The sequence below is a fragment of the Gambusia affinis genome, linkage group LG19, assembly GCF_019740435.1.
Source record: "Gambusia affinis linkage group LG19, SWU_Gaff_1.0, whole genome shotgun sequence".
Taxonomy (NCBI): domain Eukaryota; kingdom Metazoa; phylum Chordata; class Actinopteri; order Cyprinodontiformes; family Poeciliidae; genus Gambusia; species Gambusia affinis.
This window is the reverse complement of record NC_057886.1, coordinates 16,697,998-16,720,109: the sequence shown is the minus strand read 5'-3', so window position 1 is coordinate 16,720,109 and position 22,112 is coordinate 16,697,998. Positions and strand designations below refer to the sequence as shown.

The 22,112-nt window shown below is 36.5% G+C and overlaps 2 protein-coding genes across 2 annotated transcripts; both read left to right on the top strand.

The window, feature by feature from the left end:
* The first annotated feature begins 1,528 nt into the window (after window positions 1-1,528).
* LOC122821917 (integrin beta-3-like) lies at window positions 1,529-16,155 on the top strand. Its single transcript, XM_044100229.1, has 15 exons — window positions 1,529-1,679; window positions 3,776-3,861; window positions 4,756-4,957; window positions 5,050-5,302; window positions 6,058-6,220; window positions 6,312-6,473; window positions 6,561-6,656; window positions 6,738-6,827; window positions 7,243-7,377; window positions 7,473-7,902; window positions 13,091-13,313; window positions 13,667-13,791; window positions 14,002-14,121; window positions 14,828-14,994; window positions 15,188-16,155. Exons 1-15 carry the CDS (start codon window positions 1,622-1,624, stop codon window positions 15,251-15,253), a joined length of 2,376 nt encoding a protein of 791 aa, XP_043956164.1. The 5' UTR covers window positions 1,529-1,621; the 3' UTR covers window positions 15,254-16,155.
* Window positions 16,156-17,478: 1,323 nt separating this feature from the next.
* Window positions 17,479-22,091, top strand: mettl2a (methyltransferase 2A, methylcytidine). Its single transcript, XM_044100228.1, has 9 exons — window positions 17,479-17,693; window positions 18,476-18,564; window positions 18,737-19,005; window positions 19,939-19,988; window positions 20,080-20,140; window positions 20,223-20,362; window positions 20,462-20,568; window positions 21,355-21,420; window positions 21,532-22,091. Exons 1-9 carry the CDS (start codon window positions 17,542-17,544, stop codon window positions 21,669-21,671), a joined length of 1,074 nt encoding a protein of 357 aa, XP_043956163.1. The 5' UTR covers window positions 17,479-17,541; the 3' UTR covers window positions 21,672-22,091.
* Window positions 22,092-22,112: the final 21 nt, after the last annotated feature.

Below are 22,112 nucleotides of genomic sequence, written 5' to 3'. Positions count from 1 at the left end.
CCCCGTTCCACCACAGATCTTAAATAATATACAAACACTTAACTTTTTGCAGTTTGTAAACATTACAACCATAAATTTAGAAATTTTAAATGATAGACCACCACACAGAAGTTATATATTGCTTGTGCTTCTTTTTTTTTTCTCAAATAAAAATCTAAAACATGTGCCGTGCAAATGAACTCTATTTTCTCTTTTAGATTACTTCTTCACATTATTATAGAAGTATCAGAGAAAAGGAAAAAACAACCACATAACTAATTATCAAGTGTGCAATAGCTGATGACACACATCTAAAGTCATAATCTATTGAATTATAAGTTCAGTTTGTTTATGTTGATTATTTTTGTTCCATCTGTGTTTCATTAATTTCTCTGTTCTTGATCATTTGGCATTTTACATTTGATCTCTATTTGCATATTTACCTTTCTGCGTTGCATCCCGTAATCAACTTCTTTCCGTAGATACTCTTCAGTTTCAGTCACACAATGTTAGATTCACCTGTTGTCCATTTCAAAGTCCATTCTGTCCCTTACAGTATCATTTCCACTCACCTCCTCTGGTCTTTGTCTCTGCATTTGGGTCATCTACAACAATCATGAAAATATCTATAAGTGTAAAAAAAGGAACGTTTTTAAAATTTTACCCCATCCTCCAGTATCTCTGGTTTTCTTTTAGAGAAACTTCCAGGAAATTTTTCAGGAAAAGTGAGTTCTTTAGGCTTTCTGGGAGTCTTCTATTGTTTTTCTTTTAAATTTGGGTGCTTAGCAGTTTCAGATTATCAAAAGAAATTTATTTCAGACAAAGATAACCAGAGTAAATTCAAAATGTAATTTCTAAACTTTTTAACTCGTTTTTCCTTAACAATGGTCACATGCTGTAGGTGTTTCTGTCCAGTAGAGGGCAGAGCAGACAGACTGCAGACATACGGAAGCTCATGTAAAATCAATGAAAGTCAGTTTTACACATTCTAAACCAACACCATCTAGTTGTGTTAAGACCATATCAGGAGTTTTGGTTAATTCTCAATTGAATTGAAAAGAATAGTGGCTATAATCAGGGTGTGATCATGTTCCAGTAATATCAACCTATAGGATTAAAGGACAACTTTTGCAATAAGGGACGAGGCACTTTTACATGGAAAGAGCGTCTCTATATTTTCTGAGAAGAGTGATTCACGTTTATCTCCTTGTCCCAGACATGTTTCTGTTGCTATTGACTACATTATCATGAGAACACTAATGTTTACACTGATTTTTATCACGTATAATTGTGAAGATAACAATAATATATAGTTACAATTCTTAAATTTCTTTTGAACCTCCTACTGCCAAGAATTTAAAACTACTTTCACCCCTGATCTCGGCAGCCTTTGAGTTTATTGTACAAGGAAAGAGAAAAGAGATGATCGAAGTTTTCATAAAAATGCCTATAAATAAAACCATGTACGTCTAGAATCATTTCATAACAAGTTGCCAAATAAGTGGCTCTGATTTCCGTCTGAGCATGTCATAAAGGCTGCTGTTCCCCTCCTGCGGTTCTGATGGGGGGAAGATCTTCAGACGCAACTCTTAACAAAAGTTGAGAAGAGAACCCGGAACAGCGGATCTGAACGCTTTCAGCCATGGGTTCCTTAGTACCCTATTTAATCTATCTGTTTCTCTTTGCGACAAACGTTTGCGGTAAGATATTTTTCTTTTTACTGCACATTATTTCTTCCACAGCTTTTCAAGCTCTCACCTGCTGAGACGACTTGGTGCTTTTCCGAATTTCAAATTATTATAATTTGTAAATATTTAAATTAAAGGAACCCGGTAGCTGGCGGGTACAGTTATAAAACTTTGTTTTCTTAATGAATATTAAAGGGGGTTGGAGGGTGAGAGAATTTTGGATGACTTAAACAGGACGACAATGTTCGATGCTCCTAAACTCTTCACTTTTCCATATAAGGGAGTAAAAACAGCCGGGATCACCTCTTCCCAGGGCGAGGTGATCTGCGATTAGTGCCGCCACAAAAAAAAAAAAAAAAAAAAAAACTTACTTAGTGGATATTATAAAGAACTTTTTTGGTTTTATTTCGAGTCTGTGATATTAAAACAGGGAAACAAAGTTACATCAAACTTTGTGGGTCGAGAAAATAGATTTTAAATGATTAGACTCTGTAACTCTCCATAACTTTGTGAACAGCTGTATTTATTCATTTATTTATTGCGATAACATGGAACATGGAAACTGATTTCATGTCACATATTGGCAAAAAGTATTTGATCACTCCTCTAAATAATTAATTTAAATGCTTCAGATGATCTTTATTATCACAAAACTCCAGCTCCTATAATTTATGCTTTTACACATTCCAGCCTTGGACTTTGACAGGACGCCACCTGTGTCATGTCACAACTCTAGTTACTCTACTAAATGCTAACTTGTGCTATTATAATTGCTTTTTGCCTGTCCTGTCCAGCTATATATATATATATATATATATATATATATATATATATATATATATATATATATATATATATATATATATATATATATATATATATATATAGAGAGAGAGAGAGAGAGAGAGAGAGAGAGAGAGGAAAAGAGAGAGACAGAGAAATGAAAAAAGGAAGTGAATGAGTGAGATTGGTGGTGCAAAAAGTCTAAAGGAAGAGAGATAAGAACACCTGAGGAAAAAAATGCCAAAGAGAAAATAAGACAACATCCTAGAAGTCTGCTTCTACATCTGCAGAAAGAGAGAAATGGTACAGATAACTAGTAACAATTTAGATGTTGTTTAATAGAGTGTTATTACACTGCTAAGACTTAAGGAACAGAGAGATTTGTGGAATGGGCTTTTGTGTAATTCAAAGCATGAGATGGATTAGGGTTAAGCATGCCACTATTAGACAAATTATGGAGTACAAATTATGCCTGTCTGTCTAACTATCTTATGATAAATTAGTGTTTAGCAATTGCCAGCTTTTAGACACATTATGGACAAGTACATTTATTCAACTTTGTGGGAAAAAATTTGGGGATTGTATGACTGGCCTGCACAGAGTCTTTACCTCCTTTAGAGCAGAAATTGTGACCCAGTCTTTCTTTTCCAAACTCAGACACAAATGCACATCTGAAGAAATGGTCATAGATATACATCTAATCATTGTAAGAAATTCCCAGATGATTTGAAGTGGTTATGGTTCTAAATATTGGCCAAACTCAAACTAAACCACTTTTGTAAGGATTAAAAATGGGATCTTCATATTTGTGAATACAGAAGAGCAAGTACCTTTGGCTATATGCTTACTGAGATGCTAAACTGAAATATCATCATCATAAACAAAAATGGACCAAATACTAAGGACACTGTCAGATGAGTCTGACTTTTTAAAAAAGCTGTTTGAAAACCTCTACTTTCTCATTCATTTTTATCAGAAGATTTCTAAATATTCTTAAAGTGCAGTCGCTTCTATCACTTGGTATGAATTCACCTCTGTAGCTGTAACCAAGTATTTGACAGAGTCTCAGGTATTCATATGACTTCCAAATTTTTCACAAACCAACCCAGTAGGTGTCCCTAAATTTAAAAAAAGAGGCTGATGTTGAAGATTCAAAGAGCAGCATGTTTTTTCCCCATATACTCACACATTTAATAAATTTATATTAATTGATAAATAAGAGAAGAAAACAAACCTTTTCAGATCTTTATGAGTTTATTGATGTTTGTACTTTAAATGTAAAATAATTTCATTACTTAAATGTTTCTTTGGTTTTACTTTCACAGGTTCCAACATATGCACATCTCGTGGAGTCACCACTTGTCGAGAATGTCTTGTTGTTCATCCTAGCTGTGCATGGTGCTCTGATGAGGTAAACATGTACACATTACCTTGCAACAATATTTATACTCTGCTGTTTTGTATGACGGAGAAAAACTAAGTAGTGCATGGCCATAGAGCAGATGGAAAAGCATATGTTTTCATTCTGAATTGCCTTTTAATCAAAAAAATCTGAAAAGTGTGGAGAGCTTTTGTGTTTGAGGACAGAGGAAAAAGTTGAGGGGGCACTCTAATCAAATAATATAAAGCAAGAGGTTTCTTGTAAATATGCAAAATGCTACATTGAACATGTGACCTTAATCCACCATGTACAGAGTGAAACATGGTAGTTTTAGCAAGTTTTAGCATCATGATGTGGAAATGCATTACTTGAGAGTTGATAGCATGATAGGTAGAGGCTGTAACAGGTGTGGCCAGATTATAGTTTAATTATTACCTGATTGATTAGCTGAGCATGGGAAAAACTATAAATGAAATTATTAAATAGGTGGAATTAAAAGTTAGATCCATCTTCCCATCTGCTCCAGCTCCTCATGTGAGTCTCAGTATAACTTCCCATCTGTCTCAGTCACTGCTCACACAAAGGATCAGCTCTTGGTCCATGATATCAGCACTCAGGTGTCTGTAGTAATGCACACACACAACGTTAATGTGGATCCTGCATGCTTTATAAGCTTTGAGTTAAAGTCAGGGCTAAACAGCAAGAAATACAAGAAAAAGAGAACGTTCAGGATCATTGATTATTTCTTGGTTACAAGGCTTTTGGAAACATCTTTCAGGTTACAGTAACCAAAAAGAATATTAAAAACTCATAAATAGATATCCCCTCAGTTGAGTTAGAATAAAAGTCACACTTCCCAGCTTCATTTCATCTTGTTTTATTTTTGACTCTCAACACCACGTATTGGATGCATCTGCTTTTCAGGTGTTTGGGAAGGGAAGATCCAGTTTATCTCGCTGTGACCTCAAAGAAAACCTAATTAAAGAAGGGTGCAGCACTGCAGCTATAGAGTTTCCCACCAGCGAGTTGGAAATTCAGCAGAACAATCCTCTCAGTGACAAGGCTTCGTCTACAGCTGATGTAACTCAAATTAAGCCTCAGAAACTCCACCTGACATTAAGGATAGGTATGTTGGTCTTAAAAGCCACATAGAAATGATAAAACATGTTCAGAAATGCACTGGAGCTCTAACTTACTCTACTTTCATTTTTCACCCAGGCGACACCAAGCGTTTCACAGTGAGTGTGAAACAGGTGGAGGATTACCCCGTGGACCTCTACTACTTGATGGATCTCTCATATTCAATGAAAGATGATCTTTTGAAGTTGCAAACCCTGGGCAACAAGCTTGCTGAAACAATGGGCAAAACGACTAGTAAACTGCACATGGGATTTGGAGCATTTGTGGACAAGACTACTTACCCTTACCTCATTACCTACCCTAAAGGGGCAATTGAAAATCCTTGTGTTGGGTATGTGGTATCATTGAGTGTTTGTGGTTTGCATAGGAGATGAGTTGCAATCATTACGCTTTCTCTCTATAAGTGTGGGCAATGGAAGAGGATTAGGGCCACCAAAAATAAATAAATAAAATTAAATAAAATTGACTTAAATCTCTGAATTCTAACTTTAAACTCAGAATCAGAGTTGAATTTAAATTGCTTATGCACCACCAGGAAAAACTGGTCTCAACTCAAACTTACCAAGCAAATTTCGAACAGGTTCTCGATGTGTATAAAGTGCAGTTTTACAAAATAAACAAGAAAAAGTTATGTGATTAAATTAAACAATGTTTGTTTGGATTTACAGAAATTTAAATTCTGAGATCAGTCAGAATCCTATTTTTTTCTTTTCTCATTGGTCCTAATCCTCTTATGTACTTAAGACTTGTTTTAAGTAAATAATTTCTCAATACTGATGAAAAAGTGTTTGTTCCATTGGCAGATAAATTAACTTATTACACGGGGAAAAAAGTCTTGTTACAAGTGAAATAATCTGCCAATGAAACTAGTACGTTTTCATCAATATTAAGGAATTTTTTACTTAAAACAAGTTTCTACCACTAGCTAAAACGTTACTTGTGAGTTAGTTTTGTCTTATGTCAAGTGTACTAAGAAATTAGAGCTAGAAACTAGACCAAAAATACTTGGTAAGATTTGGGTTTTTGTAGTGGTTTGAAAACTTTAATTTGAACTTTTTAACTTCTGTTCTGTGTCTCTATGAACAGAACTAACGACCAATGCCAGGCTCAGTTTAGTTTCAAGAACGTGTTGTCGCTGACAGAGAAGGTGTCTCGCTTCACTGAGGAGGTGCAGAAACAGAAGGTGTCCAGAAATAGGGATAGTCCGGAGGGGGGATTTGAGGCTATCATGCAAGCAATGGTGTGCAAGGTAAGATTACAAAAATACTCTTCAGACACTGTTGTTCAGACGTCAAAATTGTCATTAATTCAGCTTCATGTGCAATATTTTTCTGCCTTAGGACAAGATCGGATGGCGTCCAGATGCCTCCCATCTTCTGGTGTTGACCACTGATGCCAAAACTCACCTGGCCCTGGATGGACGCATAGCTGGCATCGTTCAGCCCAGTGACGGAGAGTGTCACCTGGACGAAAACAATAATTTCAACAAATCCACTGTGCTGGTATTTAAGAATAAACAAAACAATAAAATAAACAAAAGTTGAACATTAAATTATATAATGAACTGTTGTAACCTCTGTGTTTTTCAGGACTATCCTTCCTTGGGCCTAATAACAGATAAGATGTCTGAAAACAACATCAATTTAATTTTTGCTGTGACCAGTTATGTTGTACCCCTTTACCAGGTGAAAAATACAAGTACAAATATTTTAATATTACAAGAAACTTTAAAAAGACTATGTATAATCAATATATTGTTATTTTAGGAATACAGTCAGCTGATTCCAGGCACAACTGTGGGAACGCTATCTGATGACTCTGGGAATGTCATTCAGCTGATTAAAGAGGCCTATGAGGTACAAATATATTTTCATGGCAGAGGTTGTGCTACAACTGCAATAAACAAAGTGCTGTAAAAACAAGAAATTCCCACCTCTCTTCTCTTTGACGTTTTTGTCACACTTCAGCATTTCAGATCTAAAAAACGCAAATTGCCAATGTGGCCCCACATGACAAGCAAAATGCAACCATTAATAACTCAGTCATTAACTGTATATAATAGCATTTTCTGGAAAACTGAGTTTCATTAGCAACACCCAGGCCTGATTACTGCCTGTCTTGTGAATTCAAGGAATCACTTAAATAATCTGACAGCATGAAGCTCTCTGAAAGATGCCTAAAAGCAGTACTTCATGCCTAAATTTATTTAGAAACAAATACACTTTGCACACACAATAATGATAAACTAACAGGAAATCCTTATATGTGCAGAAAATTCGCTCGAAAATGGAGCTGGAGCTCTTGGGAGTCCCAGGGGAGTTGAATCTCTCATTCAATGCTTCTTGCCTCAATGGAGAGGTGAATCGTGGCCTCAAGTCCTGCTCTGGTTTGAAGATTGGGGACACAGTATGTATTATTTCCAATTTTTTGACTATATACAGTACGTTGCATCAGTTTACCTGCATTTGTTTTTCTTTTATTAATTGCATTTTTCTCCCTAGGTGTCTTTCACTGTGGATGCTCTGCTCCGTAGCTGCCCCAAAGAGAAGAGGCGCACTTTTACCATCAAACCTCTAGGCTTCAAGGATTCGCTGGAGGTGACAGTAGACTTTGCTTGTGGCTGCGACTGTGAGGCCAAGGCAGTACCCAACAGTCCAGTGTGCAGCAATGGCAACGGGACCTATGAATGTGGAATTTGCCAGTGTCACCAGGGCCGACTGGGCTCGCTCTGCGAGTGCTCGCAGGAGGAATATCGTCCGTCCGACAATGCCAATTGCCTCCCAAATTCTAACAGCTCTGTATGCAGTGGAAGAGGAGACTGCTTATGTGGACAGTGCTCCTGCCATGCAACTGGGTTTGGTCAGGTCTGGGGAAAGTACTGTGAATGTGACAATTTCAACTGTTTGCATTTCAAAGGAGCTCTTTGCTCTGGTGAGTATGTACAAGTTTTTCTTTAAGTGTTTTAGTAAAGTGGAAGAGTTGTCCTTGACGTTTTTAACAATTTACGAGGTTGCCTTTTATACAGGTGACAGTCTTTTGACAGATAATAGTGAGTCTAATTTACTCGTAGCTGACTAGTGTTGACTCATGGATCACCCTTACACTGGAATAAGTTAAAGAAATCAACCATACATGAATGGTCTTTTCAGGGTCCTAGCAAGGTCATGATGAAGTTTAAAGGTTTTCTGAGCTGTTGCCACAACCTGGAATGGTCCTAAAGACTCCAACCAGGGCCTGGTCCAGGGAAATATGATATGTTGTTGGATCGCCAATGGGCTGCAAAACATCATGCATGCACAAACCCACACCAAAGGACATTTAACAGTCCCTAATAATTGGATTACTTTGAGAAAGGGAGAACATGCAAATGCTTTGCAGCAATAAACTGAATCTCAGTATGGGTTGTTCTTGCGTAGTGTTTATATGTTTCCTTGTGTATCTGTTGATTGAGTTTAGAGATGAGTGTGGTTGTGCATGGTTGTTTATCCTGTGGGTTTCTGTATCGACTTGTGATCTGTCCATACTGTAAGAACAAATGGGTATACACCATGAACAGATTGACGCATCCTTGTCTTGCCTAGTTTATAACAAAGTCAAAAGACACTACAGTCACAGCAGGTTCCACTCAATTATCATTCATATTTTAACGAGGGCAGAGCCACCTGTAAAAAACTCACTCAGTCACTGGGAGAAACAACTGAAACAGAAAACAGAAATAGCTGAGAATTTAAACGTGATAACTGAGGTGAAAAATGACTGAAAATAATTAGCGTATTTTTTTACCAACTGACCCTAAGTTCTTTAAAGCATTACTATATTTACACACTTATAGCTTGTTCTGATTAAATGTTTCTACTTTTAACTCAGTAAAATTATGGAAAAACCTTTATGGAAAAAAACTCACTGATTTATTTACTCATATTTGAGCTGAGATTCTTTCTGTTCTGTAATCTGTAACACGCATTACAACACACTCCCCCTAACCTCACTCATATTTGAACATGGTAGAAAATAGCCTGGTGATTTGTTGTATCTTAACCAACAATTTAGATGTTGTTTAATAGAGTGTTATTACACTGCTGAGACTTTTTTGTGTGAGTCATTTGGGAGTTTTGTGGATCAGGAAAGATCTGGCTGCCCTTCCTTTCCTTTTCCGCCTCCTTAGATTTTAACTTTTTCCCTCTGGTCTGTAAACATATCTGGATGAGTTTACATTTTTCTTGTTACCTAGCTGGAAAGATCAAAGGGTTCACATTTTAAAGGTATATGAAGTCTTTCTTTGTTTACATATACCTGTAAATAATTACATACCTGCAGTAATTGAGTATATGACCATAAACAGCACAACTCTCTGTCAGAAATCTGAAGTGTTTATGTGAGACTTTAAGTGTTTTGTTTTGGATAGTCAGTTGCTGCTGCCAGAATACGACTGTGCTCTTGCTAAAGAGCTTCATGTTGTGCTTTAACGTCCCATGACAAGTCTGCACAGCTCACTGCTCTGTAACTCAGCTGAAGACTTAAAAGTTGCATTTGGGTGTGTATGGATTGAGTATTAGCAAATCAGGAATTTCCTATTTGACTTCTCACAACAGCATTGTTTTGCTGATATTTTTTAATGTTGAGAACATAAATTGTTAAGCATAGAGTAGCTATTTGATTTACAAAAGGAGTTTAAAATCAATAAATAGCATTTAGATGAGCCTGTAACCAAACAATCCCCAAACCAATTTCACACATACATAACATCAGCTAATTTTAATTAGAAATAAGCTAATGATGCTATGTTAGCCACTGGTTTACGTTTTTAAAGCCAACTGGGCCTTTTTATTTTCCAGATCTCATTCAAAAACATTACTTATAAAAAAATTATATAATCACCATCTTTTCATTAAATATGCATTGCCCAAATTATGAAATGAGTTTGACTGATTTCCTAATGTCTCAATTGCTTTTTGCAATTCCTATTACTCATGAAATAGTAACTTAATTCATGTCATTGTGGCTAAAAGGGATATTTTTAGTCATAGGAGCCACCTCAATAAATTTCCAAGAATAAATTTAAGAATAATTTTTAGTGGTCACCATCTAGACACCCCGTAAAAAAAACGTCTGGATTTTATGTCAAAATCACTGTGCACTTAAATGAATGCCTGCACATTTGACTGCATTAAGATTGTCAATTCCCTTCAGTTATTTCTAATTTAAATATGTGGGAGGGGGGGTGGGGGGGGGGGTTGATAGGTGATATTGTAAAAAGAGCTCTTTAAAGGAACATTTCTTGTCTCTGGTGAGCTGAGAGTCTTCCTCAAACATGATGTCATCTTTTAAAGAGCCTCCACTAGTAAGCTGACTTTTAGTGCAGCTCATTTACACTCACAAAGCTGCAACCAGAGGAAAACTATCCACTGTGCTTTGGAACAATGCATTTATTTATTTAGTGTTATTATAATGTTTCCTTTATAGAACCGGTGTCCCTCGTTACCACTTCAATTCTTGACTCAGGGCGAAAAAAACCCATCATAGATATTTTTTGTGGCAGTGTATTTTTTCATTGCCGAAGGCAGTGGGACGGAACAGGAGAAAACACGCCTTGCTCCGGGGCCCATAAATATTAGGAAAGAGAGCAGGAAAGTTTGCATTCCGTTGCTGGCAGCTCCTCTCCTCCCTTTCTGCAGAGTGAGGCTCTGTTTTGGTGCCATGTCTGCTTTCCTGTTCTTGTCTTTTTTTCTTTTTTTTTACTGTGGCAATCCTGTTCCTTAAATTTCTTCAAACTCTCAGCATGATAAAAAAAACCTTTAAACTTCTAATTAAGTGTAGCACTGTTTTGTGCAAAAACATGCATTAACTTTTTCAGGTGACAATTCAATTTAATCTCTTAATTGCTATGTGGAAACAGTATGACAGTTTAAATGGTGGCTTTATTTAGCTATGTGAAACTGTTAACCAGTTACCACAGGTAACCATGAGAATCAAAAAACACTGAAGAAGAAGCTACAGGAAATAGAGTGTAAACACTGTTGTTTTGTTAGGTTTACAGCATAGGATGCTTTCTCTTTGAGCTGTTGAATCAGAGACCCTTGGTCTACAGGAAATAGAGTGTAGACACTGTTGTTTTGTTAAGTTTATAGCATAAGATGGTTTCTCTTTGAGCTGTTGAATCAGAGACCCTTGGACTATGTGTAACCTTCCAGGATCAGTGACTTCCCTCATTGTGATCCAGCTGGACTGTGACTCACACATTATCCAGAAAGTAATCCTGTTTGGCTATTTTACAGCCTTCAGATCTCTGCCATTGTTTCTGAGGTTACCTAACATCCTGATGCAGTGTCTGCATTGTCCATAAAGAAAAGCTGACTACCAGATTCTGTCAGCAAATAGTTGCCGTGCTGTAACAACAGTTTGTGCTTCCTATGCTTCTGCACTCTGAGAGTGTATTTCATATGATTACCTGCCCAACAACGAGCTTAGAATAAGTAATAACAACAAAAACCCACCCAATGAATTTAATGAGCATGTCTTTTTACAAGTGGAAACAATTAGCCCGCAACTTCTTAAACACATAAAAGGAAGCTCATTAAAATGCAGATTTTTCTTTGCTTTTGGAAGAACTAATTAATTACAACCAGGATCTTTGTTGTCTTTCATGGCTGAAATAACAGTTAGGTTCTCTTTGTTACTAATTGGTGATTATAGTATTACAGATTCAACTAAAAATGTTCGTTGGTCTTCATATTTGCTCATGCAACATGTTTTCAAAGACACACAGAAGAGAAGCTCATTAACACAGAAACAATAAAACTACACTCTCAGACATCTGAGAACACTGCAGTAACGAAATCCTAATTTCTTGATGGCTCAGCCCTCCTTAGAGCCACAAATGTGTTAAGAAATATAACAATGCATAATCCAGCACACTTAAATACAGGGTACTTAAGAGAGTCTGTGATTAACTTTACAATTAAGCAATTTGTATTTCATAGGTTTGTTTGTCTAGCCTCACCCATGAGATTTAAACTTAAAATGGGCTAAGACTACTAGAGCTATGGAACTTACTGCTACTAATGTGTGAAATTGCAAACAAATCAGTCAGGAAGTAAATAACCATATCGTGCTATTTTTATGTTCCATTTAAACCACGATATGTGACAGCTCCGGCGGTGCTACACATAAGAGTCTGCACAACTTGTGAAGATAAATGAAAAGCTTTATTATAAAGGATTGTTTGTTTGAATTACAACTACACATGCTAAAATGCTTCCATTTTCTAATAGTGAGTTTTGAAGAATTTTCCCTCATTCTGACTCACTGAGTGCAGAGGCAAGATATGGATCTTTTCTACACATTTGGCTATTTCTCGGCAGCAGCCATTTCCTGAAGATGAACACACGTTTCCTGTAATTTAATGTCATGTTCTATTCTTTCTCCTAATTTTAAGTGGATTCTGGCATTTGTGTCAAATTGTATTTATGGATCAGAGAACAGAAAGCCATATTTTTTTTATTATAATATCCTAGACATGCATACACATAAAATAAAAATGCAATAATTAACTTTATTTTATAGCTATTTCAAGAGTCAAAATGTGTAGCAACAGATGTTATATATGTATGTATATATAATTCATATTTATTTTCACTGAATGAATATACTAACAGAGCTGAGCCACCCTCCGGGGCAACAACTGACATCAAATGTTTTTGCTAGCTAGAAATGAGTCTTTACATTGCTGAGAAGGAATTTTGATCCACTCAACTTTGCCAAGTTGTTTTAATACAGAACGATTGCAGAGTTCCTTATTATTAATGGTCTATTTAAGGTTTACAACAGATTGGAGGCAAACCATACCTGCTATTTCTCTACTGCTACAAGTTATGCTACTATTATATAAACAAAGTATTTAAAGAATTTTTACAAACTTTCACCAAGGGTACAAGTAAATGTGGATAACTCTGCATCTACCTTTAAATAGAGTTTCCAAGAAAAAGCAGGATGTCTTCACTGTTTACACAAAAGTAGAATAAACTCGCAGATGATGTCAAAACATATTGTTATTTTTGACAAATTAGCTAAAATAATTTCAGCTCATCAACATGAATTGAGCTGTTTCTGTTTCCCTCAGATCACGGGAAATGTAACTGTGGATTCTGCCAGTGCGACGCTGGCTGGAAAGGAGACAACTGTAACTGCACCACCCGCACGGACACTTGTGTGTCCAGCTCAGGGCTGCTGTGCAGCGGCCGGGGTAACTGCGAGTGCGGGGTTTGTCAGTGCACTCAACCCGGTGCCTTCGGAGACACCTGTGACAGGTGCCCCACCTGCCCTGACGCCTGCACAATAAAGAAGTAAGTACACTCTACGCTGTTTTTGCTATAACATTTCTAAATCTATAAGTTATATATGTGGCCTTTGTGTTGTCTTGTTTCTTGTTGGGTTATCTTTCGCAGCATTATTGCTCTTTGGATTTTGACTTGGTTACTATGCATATTCATTTTTATCTTTTACTTATTTCTCAACACCCAACATGGAACTGTTATATGTCGAGAACATATTGCACAACATACTGTCGGTTGCCATTTTAATAACTCTGTGATAGTTTGAATTTCCTTTGTAAAACTACCACATGCTGCAGCTAAAGCATTGAAGTTTAAACTGGCTGTATTGTACAAAGCTGAAGGTGTCCTATTGTTGTTTGCAGACAGTGTGTTGAATGTCAGCACTTCAAAAGAGGACAGTACATCAATGACAACAGCTGCAACAGAATCTGCAAAAATGAAATTCAAATTGTGGACCAGTTGAGTAAGAAAATGGATGGGAATGTGGGTGAGTGCTGAGAACTCTCTCTGATCCCATTTTTTACGTGACCCGCGGTGTGGTGGTCATGTTGTGTTGTAGCATTCCTTCACTTTGCATGAATTTCACCCGATTATGGTTGAACTACCTTGCTGACCTACACAAATCGCAGTTTTTAATGAAAACTTTGTCTCACGTTGTTATTCTTAAATGGTCCTGCTCTTTTTTTTCTCCTGGTAGAAATCCAACAACACACTGCGGTGAACTGCTCCTACAAAGACGAGAACGACTGCATTGTGCACTTCCAGTATTATGAAGAGAAAACTGGCAAATCTATCTTGTATGTGGTGAAAGAGCCAGGTACTGTGAAAAATTTGAGTGTTTATAAGCATTTTAAACCGTCAGATAATCAAAATTATTATTTTTCGGGCCATAAGCCGCTACTTTTTTCCCACGCTTTGAACCATGCGGCTTATAGCCCGATGCGGCTTTTCTGTGGATTTCTCTTCAACCGCCAGGGGGTTCTTTAGAAGGAAGTGAATCATTGGAAGTCAAAATTGGAAATCAAAGGAGAAAGTGCTAATTTTTATTTATTACAAGCGCATGCTAACAGCAGGTACAACGGAAAAATGTTTTCAAACTCATATGATGCAGCTTTTAAGTTGAGGGCTATTGATCTGGCAGTACAGAAGGGAAATAGAGCCTCTGCATGTAAACTCAGCATGAACGAAACCATGGTTCAGCGTTGGAGACAGAGGGCTGTTTATTAGGAAAACCGATAACTATACTTTAATCTACTGTACGTTTCCAGTTTTATTTGTTTGGTTTTTTTATTTGTAGGTGCGGCTTATGCTATGACGCGCTCTATAGTCCAGAAAATACGGTATTTAGGTACATCGGGACAAAAGATTTAGTTCTTGTTTCTCTCTGGCGAGGCACAGTTTGTGTGTTTAGGAATGTGTTATTATATAAAGAACACCTCTCAGAGTTAGTTACACAGCTAGACGGTGCAGCGCCACAGTAATGAGAAAATACAAATGGGAATCTGAAAGTATCTGTTTCTCAGAGTGTCCTGAGGGTCCTGACATCCTAGTGGTGCTCTTGGCGGTGGCTGGAGCCATTCTGCTCTTGGGTCTTGTTGGTTTGCTCATCTGGAAGCTGCTGATTACCATCCATGATCGCAAAGAGTATGCCAAGTTTGAGGAGGAGAGATCCAAAGCCAAATGGGATACGGTAAGCATCAAAGATACCAAACCATGTAAAACCTCCCAACCAAGGGTGGATCTACTGGGGTGGCAGTTGCCTCCCCAACTGAGAGCCTTGCCACCCCTGTTACCACCCCAAAGATATTTTTCTAGATCCGCCCCTGCTTCCATCTGACAAACACACTTTTGAATCAAGTTAATTAATTTTTTTCATGTTCCAGGGTAACAATCCTTTGTACAAAGGAGCCACTTCCACTTTTACCAATGTAACATACAGAGGAAACTAGCATCTGGATCCAGCAAGGAAATAATTCAGAGGTTGGCGACTTTGATGGAATGGGAGGAAGATCTTTTACACTGTCATTAGACCGGCTAGGCTACTCATGTACTGCTGTCAACGGTTCAATGTGCTGATTTTACAATTAATATGAGTCACAAGCTGTTTGCTCTCAGCCTTAAGCCTTATATTAACTACGTTAAACTCAAGCTTTCAGGTTGCACTTAAGTGAACTGCTGTTTAAATTTTCCAATATGTGTGTTTATTTTTAGGAAGGTGTTTTTATCTTCCAACAATAATGTTGTTGAGGGTTTTTTGTACTTCTATTGGGAAAATTGTTGTTGGGCAAATTGAATGTAAAGCTGCTATGTTTAATTATTAAACCTCGTTTTTGTTGCATTTATGTATTAGGCTTACAGTGATGCCTGGGGTATGGCTTGTATTATAAATATAAACCAGTTGTGGTGTACCATTCATGCATGAACAGTTTTTTGCTTTTTATGTTTTGCATTTGCACAAATGCATTGCTCAGCGCATTATAAATTCATATTGTATTTAGTATTTGGACATTTTAAATTTTTTAAATTTTATATTTAAAGAGCCTTTGGGTAATTTAAATGGGACATAATGCTACAAACTCTGATGCATTTTGGTTTTATGTCTGTCTTTTGCACAATTTAAACTGCTTTCTCACTGATGCATTTTCACTGTTTGACAAGTTTTTTTGTTACATTTGGGGAACGTATACATTTTTGTGATTTGTAAGATGTTCTTTCTAAGATTTCTTTTAAAGATCAAACACTAGATGATCTTTAAGATTTATACTTGTCATCCACAGCATCTTAGAATAGAAGTAGCCAGATTCTCTTTGTTTACTTCGTACCAATAAATGTTTTTGGGGAATTCTGAAAATGGATTCTTCTTTATTCATTCACTTTGTTCTTGTGGTCTAACACACGCCTATTTTCAACAACATTCTCTCAACATGCTGCATAATTGTTGTCATTTTGTAATGTTTCCTGCTTTCTTGAGCAAGATCTATAGTCAGCCTCTGCTTAGACGATAGCATGCATGGACTGTCTTGATAAATCGGATACAGACTGATTAAACTTCCCCTCAATTAAAAATTCACATTACTGTCAACGTCATGTTTGACAGGAAGGAAGTGCAGCCACAATAAAAATGGGCAGTTTGTTTTATAATCAAGCCGACTGTGGATCAGTTCTAATAATTGGTTGTTTTATGAATACCTTTTGCGTATTTTAATCTGTTGTGTAAACAAAACTTAAATCTTTAAAACTCTCTCAAACACCATGTTGAAAGTTATTTCTTTGAACTAGACCCTAAAAGTACTGAAGTTTAAGAAGAATATGTACATTTTTAGTCATTGCAAAATAACTCATGCTACTAATAACTAATGTTTAGTATAATGTCACAGAAATTATTCCAAAATTGTACACCAAGTTTTAATTGCAAAATTATCTCCTGAGGAAAACAAGATATTTTTTCTGGAATTACGACAGACCATACTTGCCAACACAAACCGATACTTTGGAGACGCTTCTCTCAACACGGAAGAGAGAAAATTATCTTCGTTAATGTTATTAAAGAACTGGCATTGGAAATATTTTCAGTATGTGTCTCCCCCTACTGTAGAAAAAGTGCTAATGCACACATTATAGTTTTCCTTATCGTGTAAGAAAGTAATAATGCAATCAAAGATGCTTATTTGTATTGCACCATTCAGACTCAAGGTAATTTAAAGTGCTTTGCAGGAAAGTAAAATAACATATGTCAATAGAAGTACATTAAAAACACAAACTATATTAACAATAAAAAACCTGTCACATGAGAAAGAAGCGAAGTTTTTGATACGAAGCAATTTACGCAGACAATATTTTTTAATATGACAACTGACTGATTTATAAGAATACTAATTAATGAAATTCCTATCTGAGTTAATCAAACTCTTTGTCTTTTGGTTGCTTTGTGGACTGGACTATTGCTCCGTGGTCCAAGTTTCTCTTTTCAGAATAAAGTAAAATTTTCATTTAATCTGAAAATCAAATTCGAAGAGTGAATGTTCACAGAATCCACATTTATTTGTTTATTTATTTCCATATTTATTTATTTATTTACTTTCTTAATTTTGACTGAAATGACTCTAAAGACTTGTGCAATGTTAAAAACAATGTGCTTTTTTTAACTGATTAATATGAACTACCAGCATGTTTCAACCCTTGAGTATTTTTTCCGCTTGTCCCTGAATGCGTCACTCCCTTCTGCGTCAGATCCATCATGGCGGCGCCCCGCACCGTGGACGGAATGGAGGCTGAAAACACTGAAATCAGCTTGACACTTTCAAATTCTTCCTCTGAGGACACCAAAAGGCCTCAGTTCGGGACACGCTTCCTGACAGACCCGCGGCAGGTCTTCCAGCACAACGCATGGTCGGTACCACAGACCCAAATAGGATGGAAAGGTTTCATGCGTATCTTTTGAGTGGAGGAGACTTTTTCAGCATTATCTTTAGCTTTGGATCGTTGAGTTCAGCTTTTATAACGTTGCAGTTTTTTGTTTATTTATTTTTGTAATTTTTTACTGCGTTCAATTAAGCCGACACTTAGAAAATACGACTGTTTTCGCATAAAATTACTTTCCCCCTCTACTGTGTGCATTACGGTAAAAGGGGCAGTACGGTTGCCCGCTGTTGGCCTTAAAAAAGTTCTCTCGATCAGAGTGGGCAGAGATTATTTTTGTTTAGAAATTATTTTTAGAAATTAAAATAGAATTTAAAAAAATAAGATCATAAAAATAAGACATTAATAAATGTCAGAAAATCATTATCAGCAACTTTGCATATATCTCCAAAGATCAAGGTGACTGTAATAAAGTTGCCATATTTGATGGTTAGCCAATACATTTTCAAATTTATTCCTTGATCAATATATATATATATTATCTATGAAGATGAGGTCACTGGGGTTCAGTGTGAGAATTCGTTATCTACTTTACCTTAATGCACTGTGTACGGGCGAAACTACTCTTTTAACTGAGTTGTTGATGCCACTAACACAATTTTTAAATTCTCCGTCAAATCTGCATCCAGACATAAAAAAAACATAAATTAAGCCTAATAAAACACATCAAAATATCAGACACAATTTTTTAACGGTCAGTCACTTTATTATTCATTCACAAAGTTACAATAATAATGTTTTGGGGTCTCCAGGGACAATGTTGAGTGGACTGATGAACAGGAAGAAGCTGCAAAGAAGAAAGTTTCTGAAAACAATCAGCCTTTGCCTCTAGAAAAACAAGGTTAGATTATACTTTTGAAAATTTATATATTTTATGTTTATATATCAGAATTAAATCATGATTATTTTTTTTTATTATTATACTGGCCTTTGAGAAGCAGACGTGTATTATGTTGTAGGAAGTGTGCTTTATTTATTATTTTAATACTAGCCTTTCTGCCTTTTACTTCTAGATGAGTACAACAGCCGGGCCAGTGAATACTGGAATGAGTTTTACACAATACACGAGAATCGCTTCTTTAAAGACCGTCACTGGCTCTTCACAGAGTTTCCAGAGCTTGCCCCACAGCGTAACCCGAACCACGAATCTCAACCAAACAACTCGGGCGTGGACAGCAGCCATCAGGACGGATTTGAACAAAAACAATGCAGGGATTTTGCAGCTTTGTCTGGTGACAACTGTGACTTTCCAGGCTCCTCTGCCACATATCGCATCCTGGAGGTTAGAGATCATTCTAGCAGCAAGTTGGTCCCATTTTAACTGTATAAATGTTTTAAATATAGTTTTATTTAGTTCAGGATATTGTCAGATTTTTTTTTTTCAGTTCTGTTCTGTAGATTTAAACACATTCTTAAAACAATGGGCTTGAATAATAAGACCCATGTCCCTTTAAACAGAGTCTAGGTGTGTTTTAGTAAAGCTATTTTGTGATGCATAGGACACACAAAAAAACGTTTGGAAGACAGTTATAACCTGTATGTAGCTGCTACAGTTGCATCCACCTTTTATTGCATGAACTACAAAAATGTAGAAAAGCTTACTTTTAATTTCAGTCTGTTTTTCAGTGGGAGAAAACATTATTTGAAAGGAGCTCCAGAAAACTAGAGGGCATGCCATCATTTGCAACTGCTACAAAAATGACTTTTTTTGTTAGTGGGTGTTTTGGCAGAATAATAATCCAAAACATATGGCCAAGGATACAAGATCCACCTTCTGCCATGGCCATCTCAATCCCCTAAACCCAAATCCTGTTGGATGAGCGGGAAGGAAGAGTGCGAAGGACTCAGGACCTGGAAGGAACCAGACAGATTGTGCAAAGATCCTTTCCACTCTATGTTCCAGTCTTGTAAAATGTTTCCCAGAAGTGTCAAAATTGTGTTGTTGTTCTTTTAAGATTAAGTCTGAAAAGCAGAGCTAACAAGTATATCATTGAAATATGTGAAAACCTTTTAAACATTAGACTTCTCCCACTAAATGAATGTAATCCAATTGAAAATTGAAAATATTATTTTTTTTTCTTGTTCTTTGAATATAAGATTCTCTAAACATTCAAATAGCACACACATTCAAACAGAGCCCATTTTGTTGCCATTATTACATTTGTTCAATTTGAAATGGTTAATTCTCCTGAAACATAACATCATTTCTGTACAGGTTGGTTGTGGTGTGGGCAACACAGTTTTCCCAATACTCAAGACCAACAAGTAAGAACACACAAGAATAGTTGCATCATGTCTGAAAAAGACGACTCCTCACCTTCTGCAGTCTATATAACTGCAGCTTTGCCTTCTGCAGTGACCCAGGACTTTTTGTTTACTGCTGTGATTTCTCCAGTACTGCTGTGGAATTAGTGAAGGTGAGCTGTTTTGACTCACAAAGGAACAGTTTCTTCTGATCTTTAGTGTATGTGACTAACTCAAATTTTCTCTTGTCATCAGACTAATCCAGAGTACGATTTGAACCGCTGCTTTGCCTTTGTTCACGACTTGAGCAATGTCAAGGCCAGTTTCCCCATCCCTGATGGATCCCTTGATGTTATTGTGCTGATCTTTGTGCTGTCGGCTCTTCATCCCGACCAGTATGGACAGATATTGCTTTGCCTAGTTTTGTATTTTCATTTTTGTGTACATCTTTAGGGTATTGCAGACACTGTGTAAGTATTTCCCCTCCATCTCAGGATGCAGGCCTCCATCAGTAGATTAGCAAGTCTGCTGAAACCAGGTGGTGTGATGCTGCTGAGGGATTATGGACGCTACGATATGGCACAACTGCGTTTCAAGAAAGGTCAGTCAGGTTGTGTCAAGGTTCAAAAGGTCTAGAACTGCTAAAGATTTCTCTTCTACTGGGAAGAATTTGTTTAAAATCAGTCACACTCTTGTCATAAACTGTTAGCAATCAATAACACAAAATGCCACTCTTAATTCATCCATGGCTTCCTCTTATTAGGGAAGCCATGTGATTAGCAGGTCTATAAAACCTGGGCATCACTTTTCTGAAGAAAACAAAAGGGGTTCCCACATCAAAAGGTATATAATTCCTCCGATATAGATAAACATTCAAATGGATTAGAAATACCTTTATAACAAACTATGTTCTGGCTGTCACTCAGAGATGTCAGAAGGCTTTAATTTATAAAAGTGAGTATTTCTAAGCATGTCTATTTGTCTTTTTTTATATATATATACTTCAGTAGGATTTAGCTGCTTTCTCTATGTTGGGAACCATGCAAAGATTTCCTGATTATTTAGTCAATTAGTTGACTTTACTGTATAACATCAGTCTCACAGTGACCCAGATGTTAATTTTTTATTTTTTTTATTTACATTGAATCTATTTCCTTTTTTATCAGTAGAACAGTTTCAAAAATGTTCTTGGTCTCTGGTTATTTTTGAAGAAATATTTCAGATTGTTCCCCATTTAAAACACTTCATTCCTTTACATTTTAGGTCTCTTTAGGACTTTTCTGAGCAATACCTATACCTGCTTATCCTTGCAACCAAACCTTGAAATGTTTATTGCTTAACTGTTTCGTCTTTATAACTGTTTGTGGGTTGTTGTTTTTTTTCTTAGGGAGATGTCTGTCAGAAAACTTTTACGTCAGAGGGGACGGAACACGAGTGTATTTCTTTACTCAGGGTATAAATGACTGGCTTTATAAAGTTTTAGTTTGTTTTTTTTATTAATATTATCCCTCACTAATTCATTCTTTCACATCACATCACATTTTTGTGTCTTTCTGTGTTTTAGATGAGCTTCATGAGTTGTTTGCAGAGGCTGGGCTTGAAAAAGTGCAGAACCTTGTGGACAGACGGCTGCAGGTGAACAGAGGGAAACAGCTCACCATGTACAGGGTTTGGATCCAATGCAAGTACCGCAAGCCTTGTTGAGAAATAAGGCGAGACGAGAGGAAAAATCCTCCAAAGATTACAGCTTTTTCCAGAAGACATATGGAACAATGGGATAGTGGAAGTTTTTTTGCTTTTTTTTTCATGAACTGGTTGCCATAACCCTGATAGACATTTTTTATTTACATGTTCATCTGGAAAAATACTCTTGGTCACCAGATTGATGACTTTTCTCCTGATGAGTTGTCTAATGTGAAAAAGAACTGGTAAACACTGTAAAAAGATACAGGTTTTAATCTGCAAATTTTTCAAAATACATTGCATGACTTTTTTGTATTTGACATTTTTGTACATGCTAAATTAAAACTGTTTTACCCAGTACTGAAAAAAAATCGTGCACATGTAAATAATAATTTTCATATTATGTCTGCAGCATGGTTAGGATGGGAACTTTCTGATTAATTTATCACTAGTGTGGGGGTG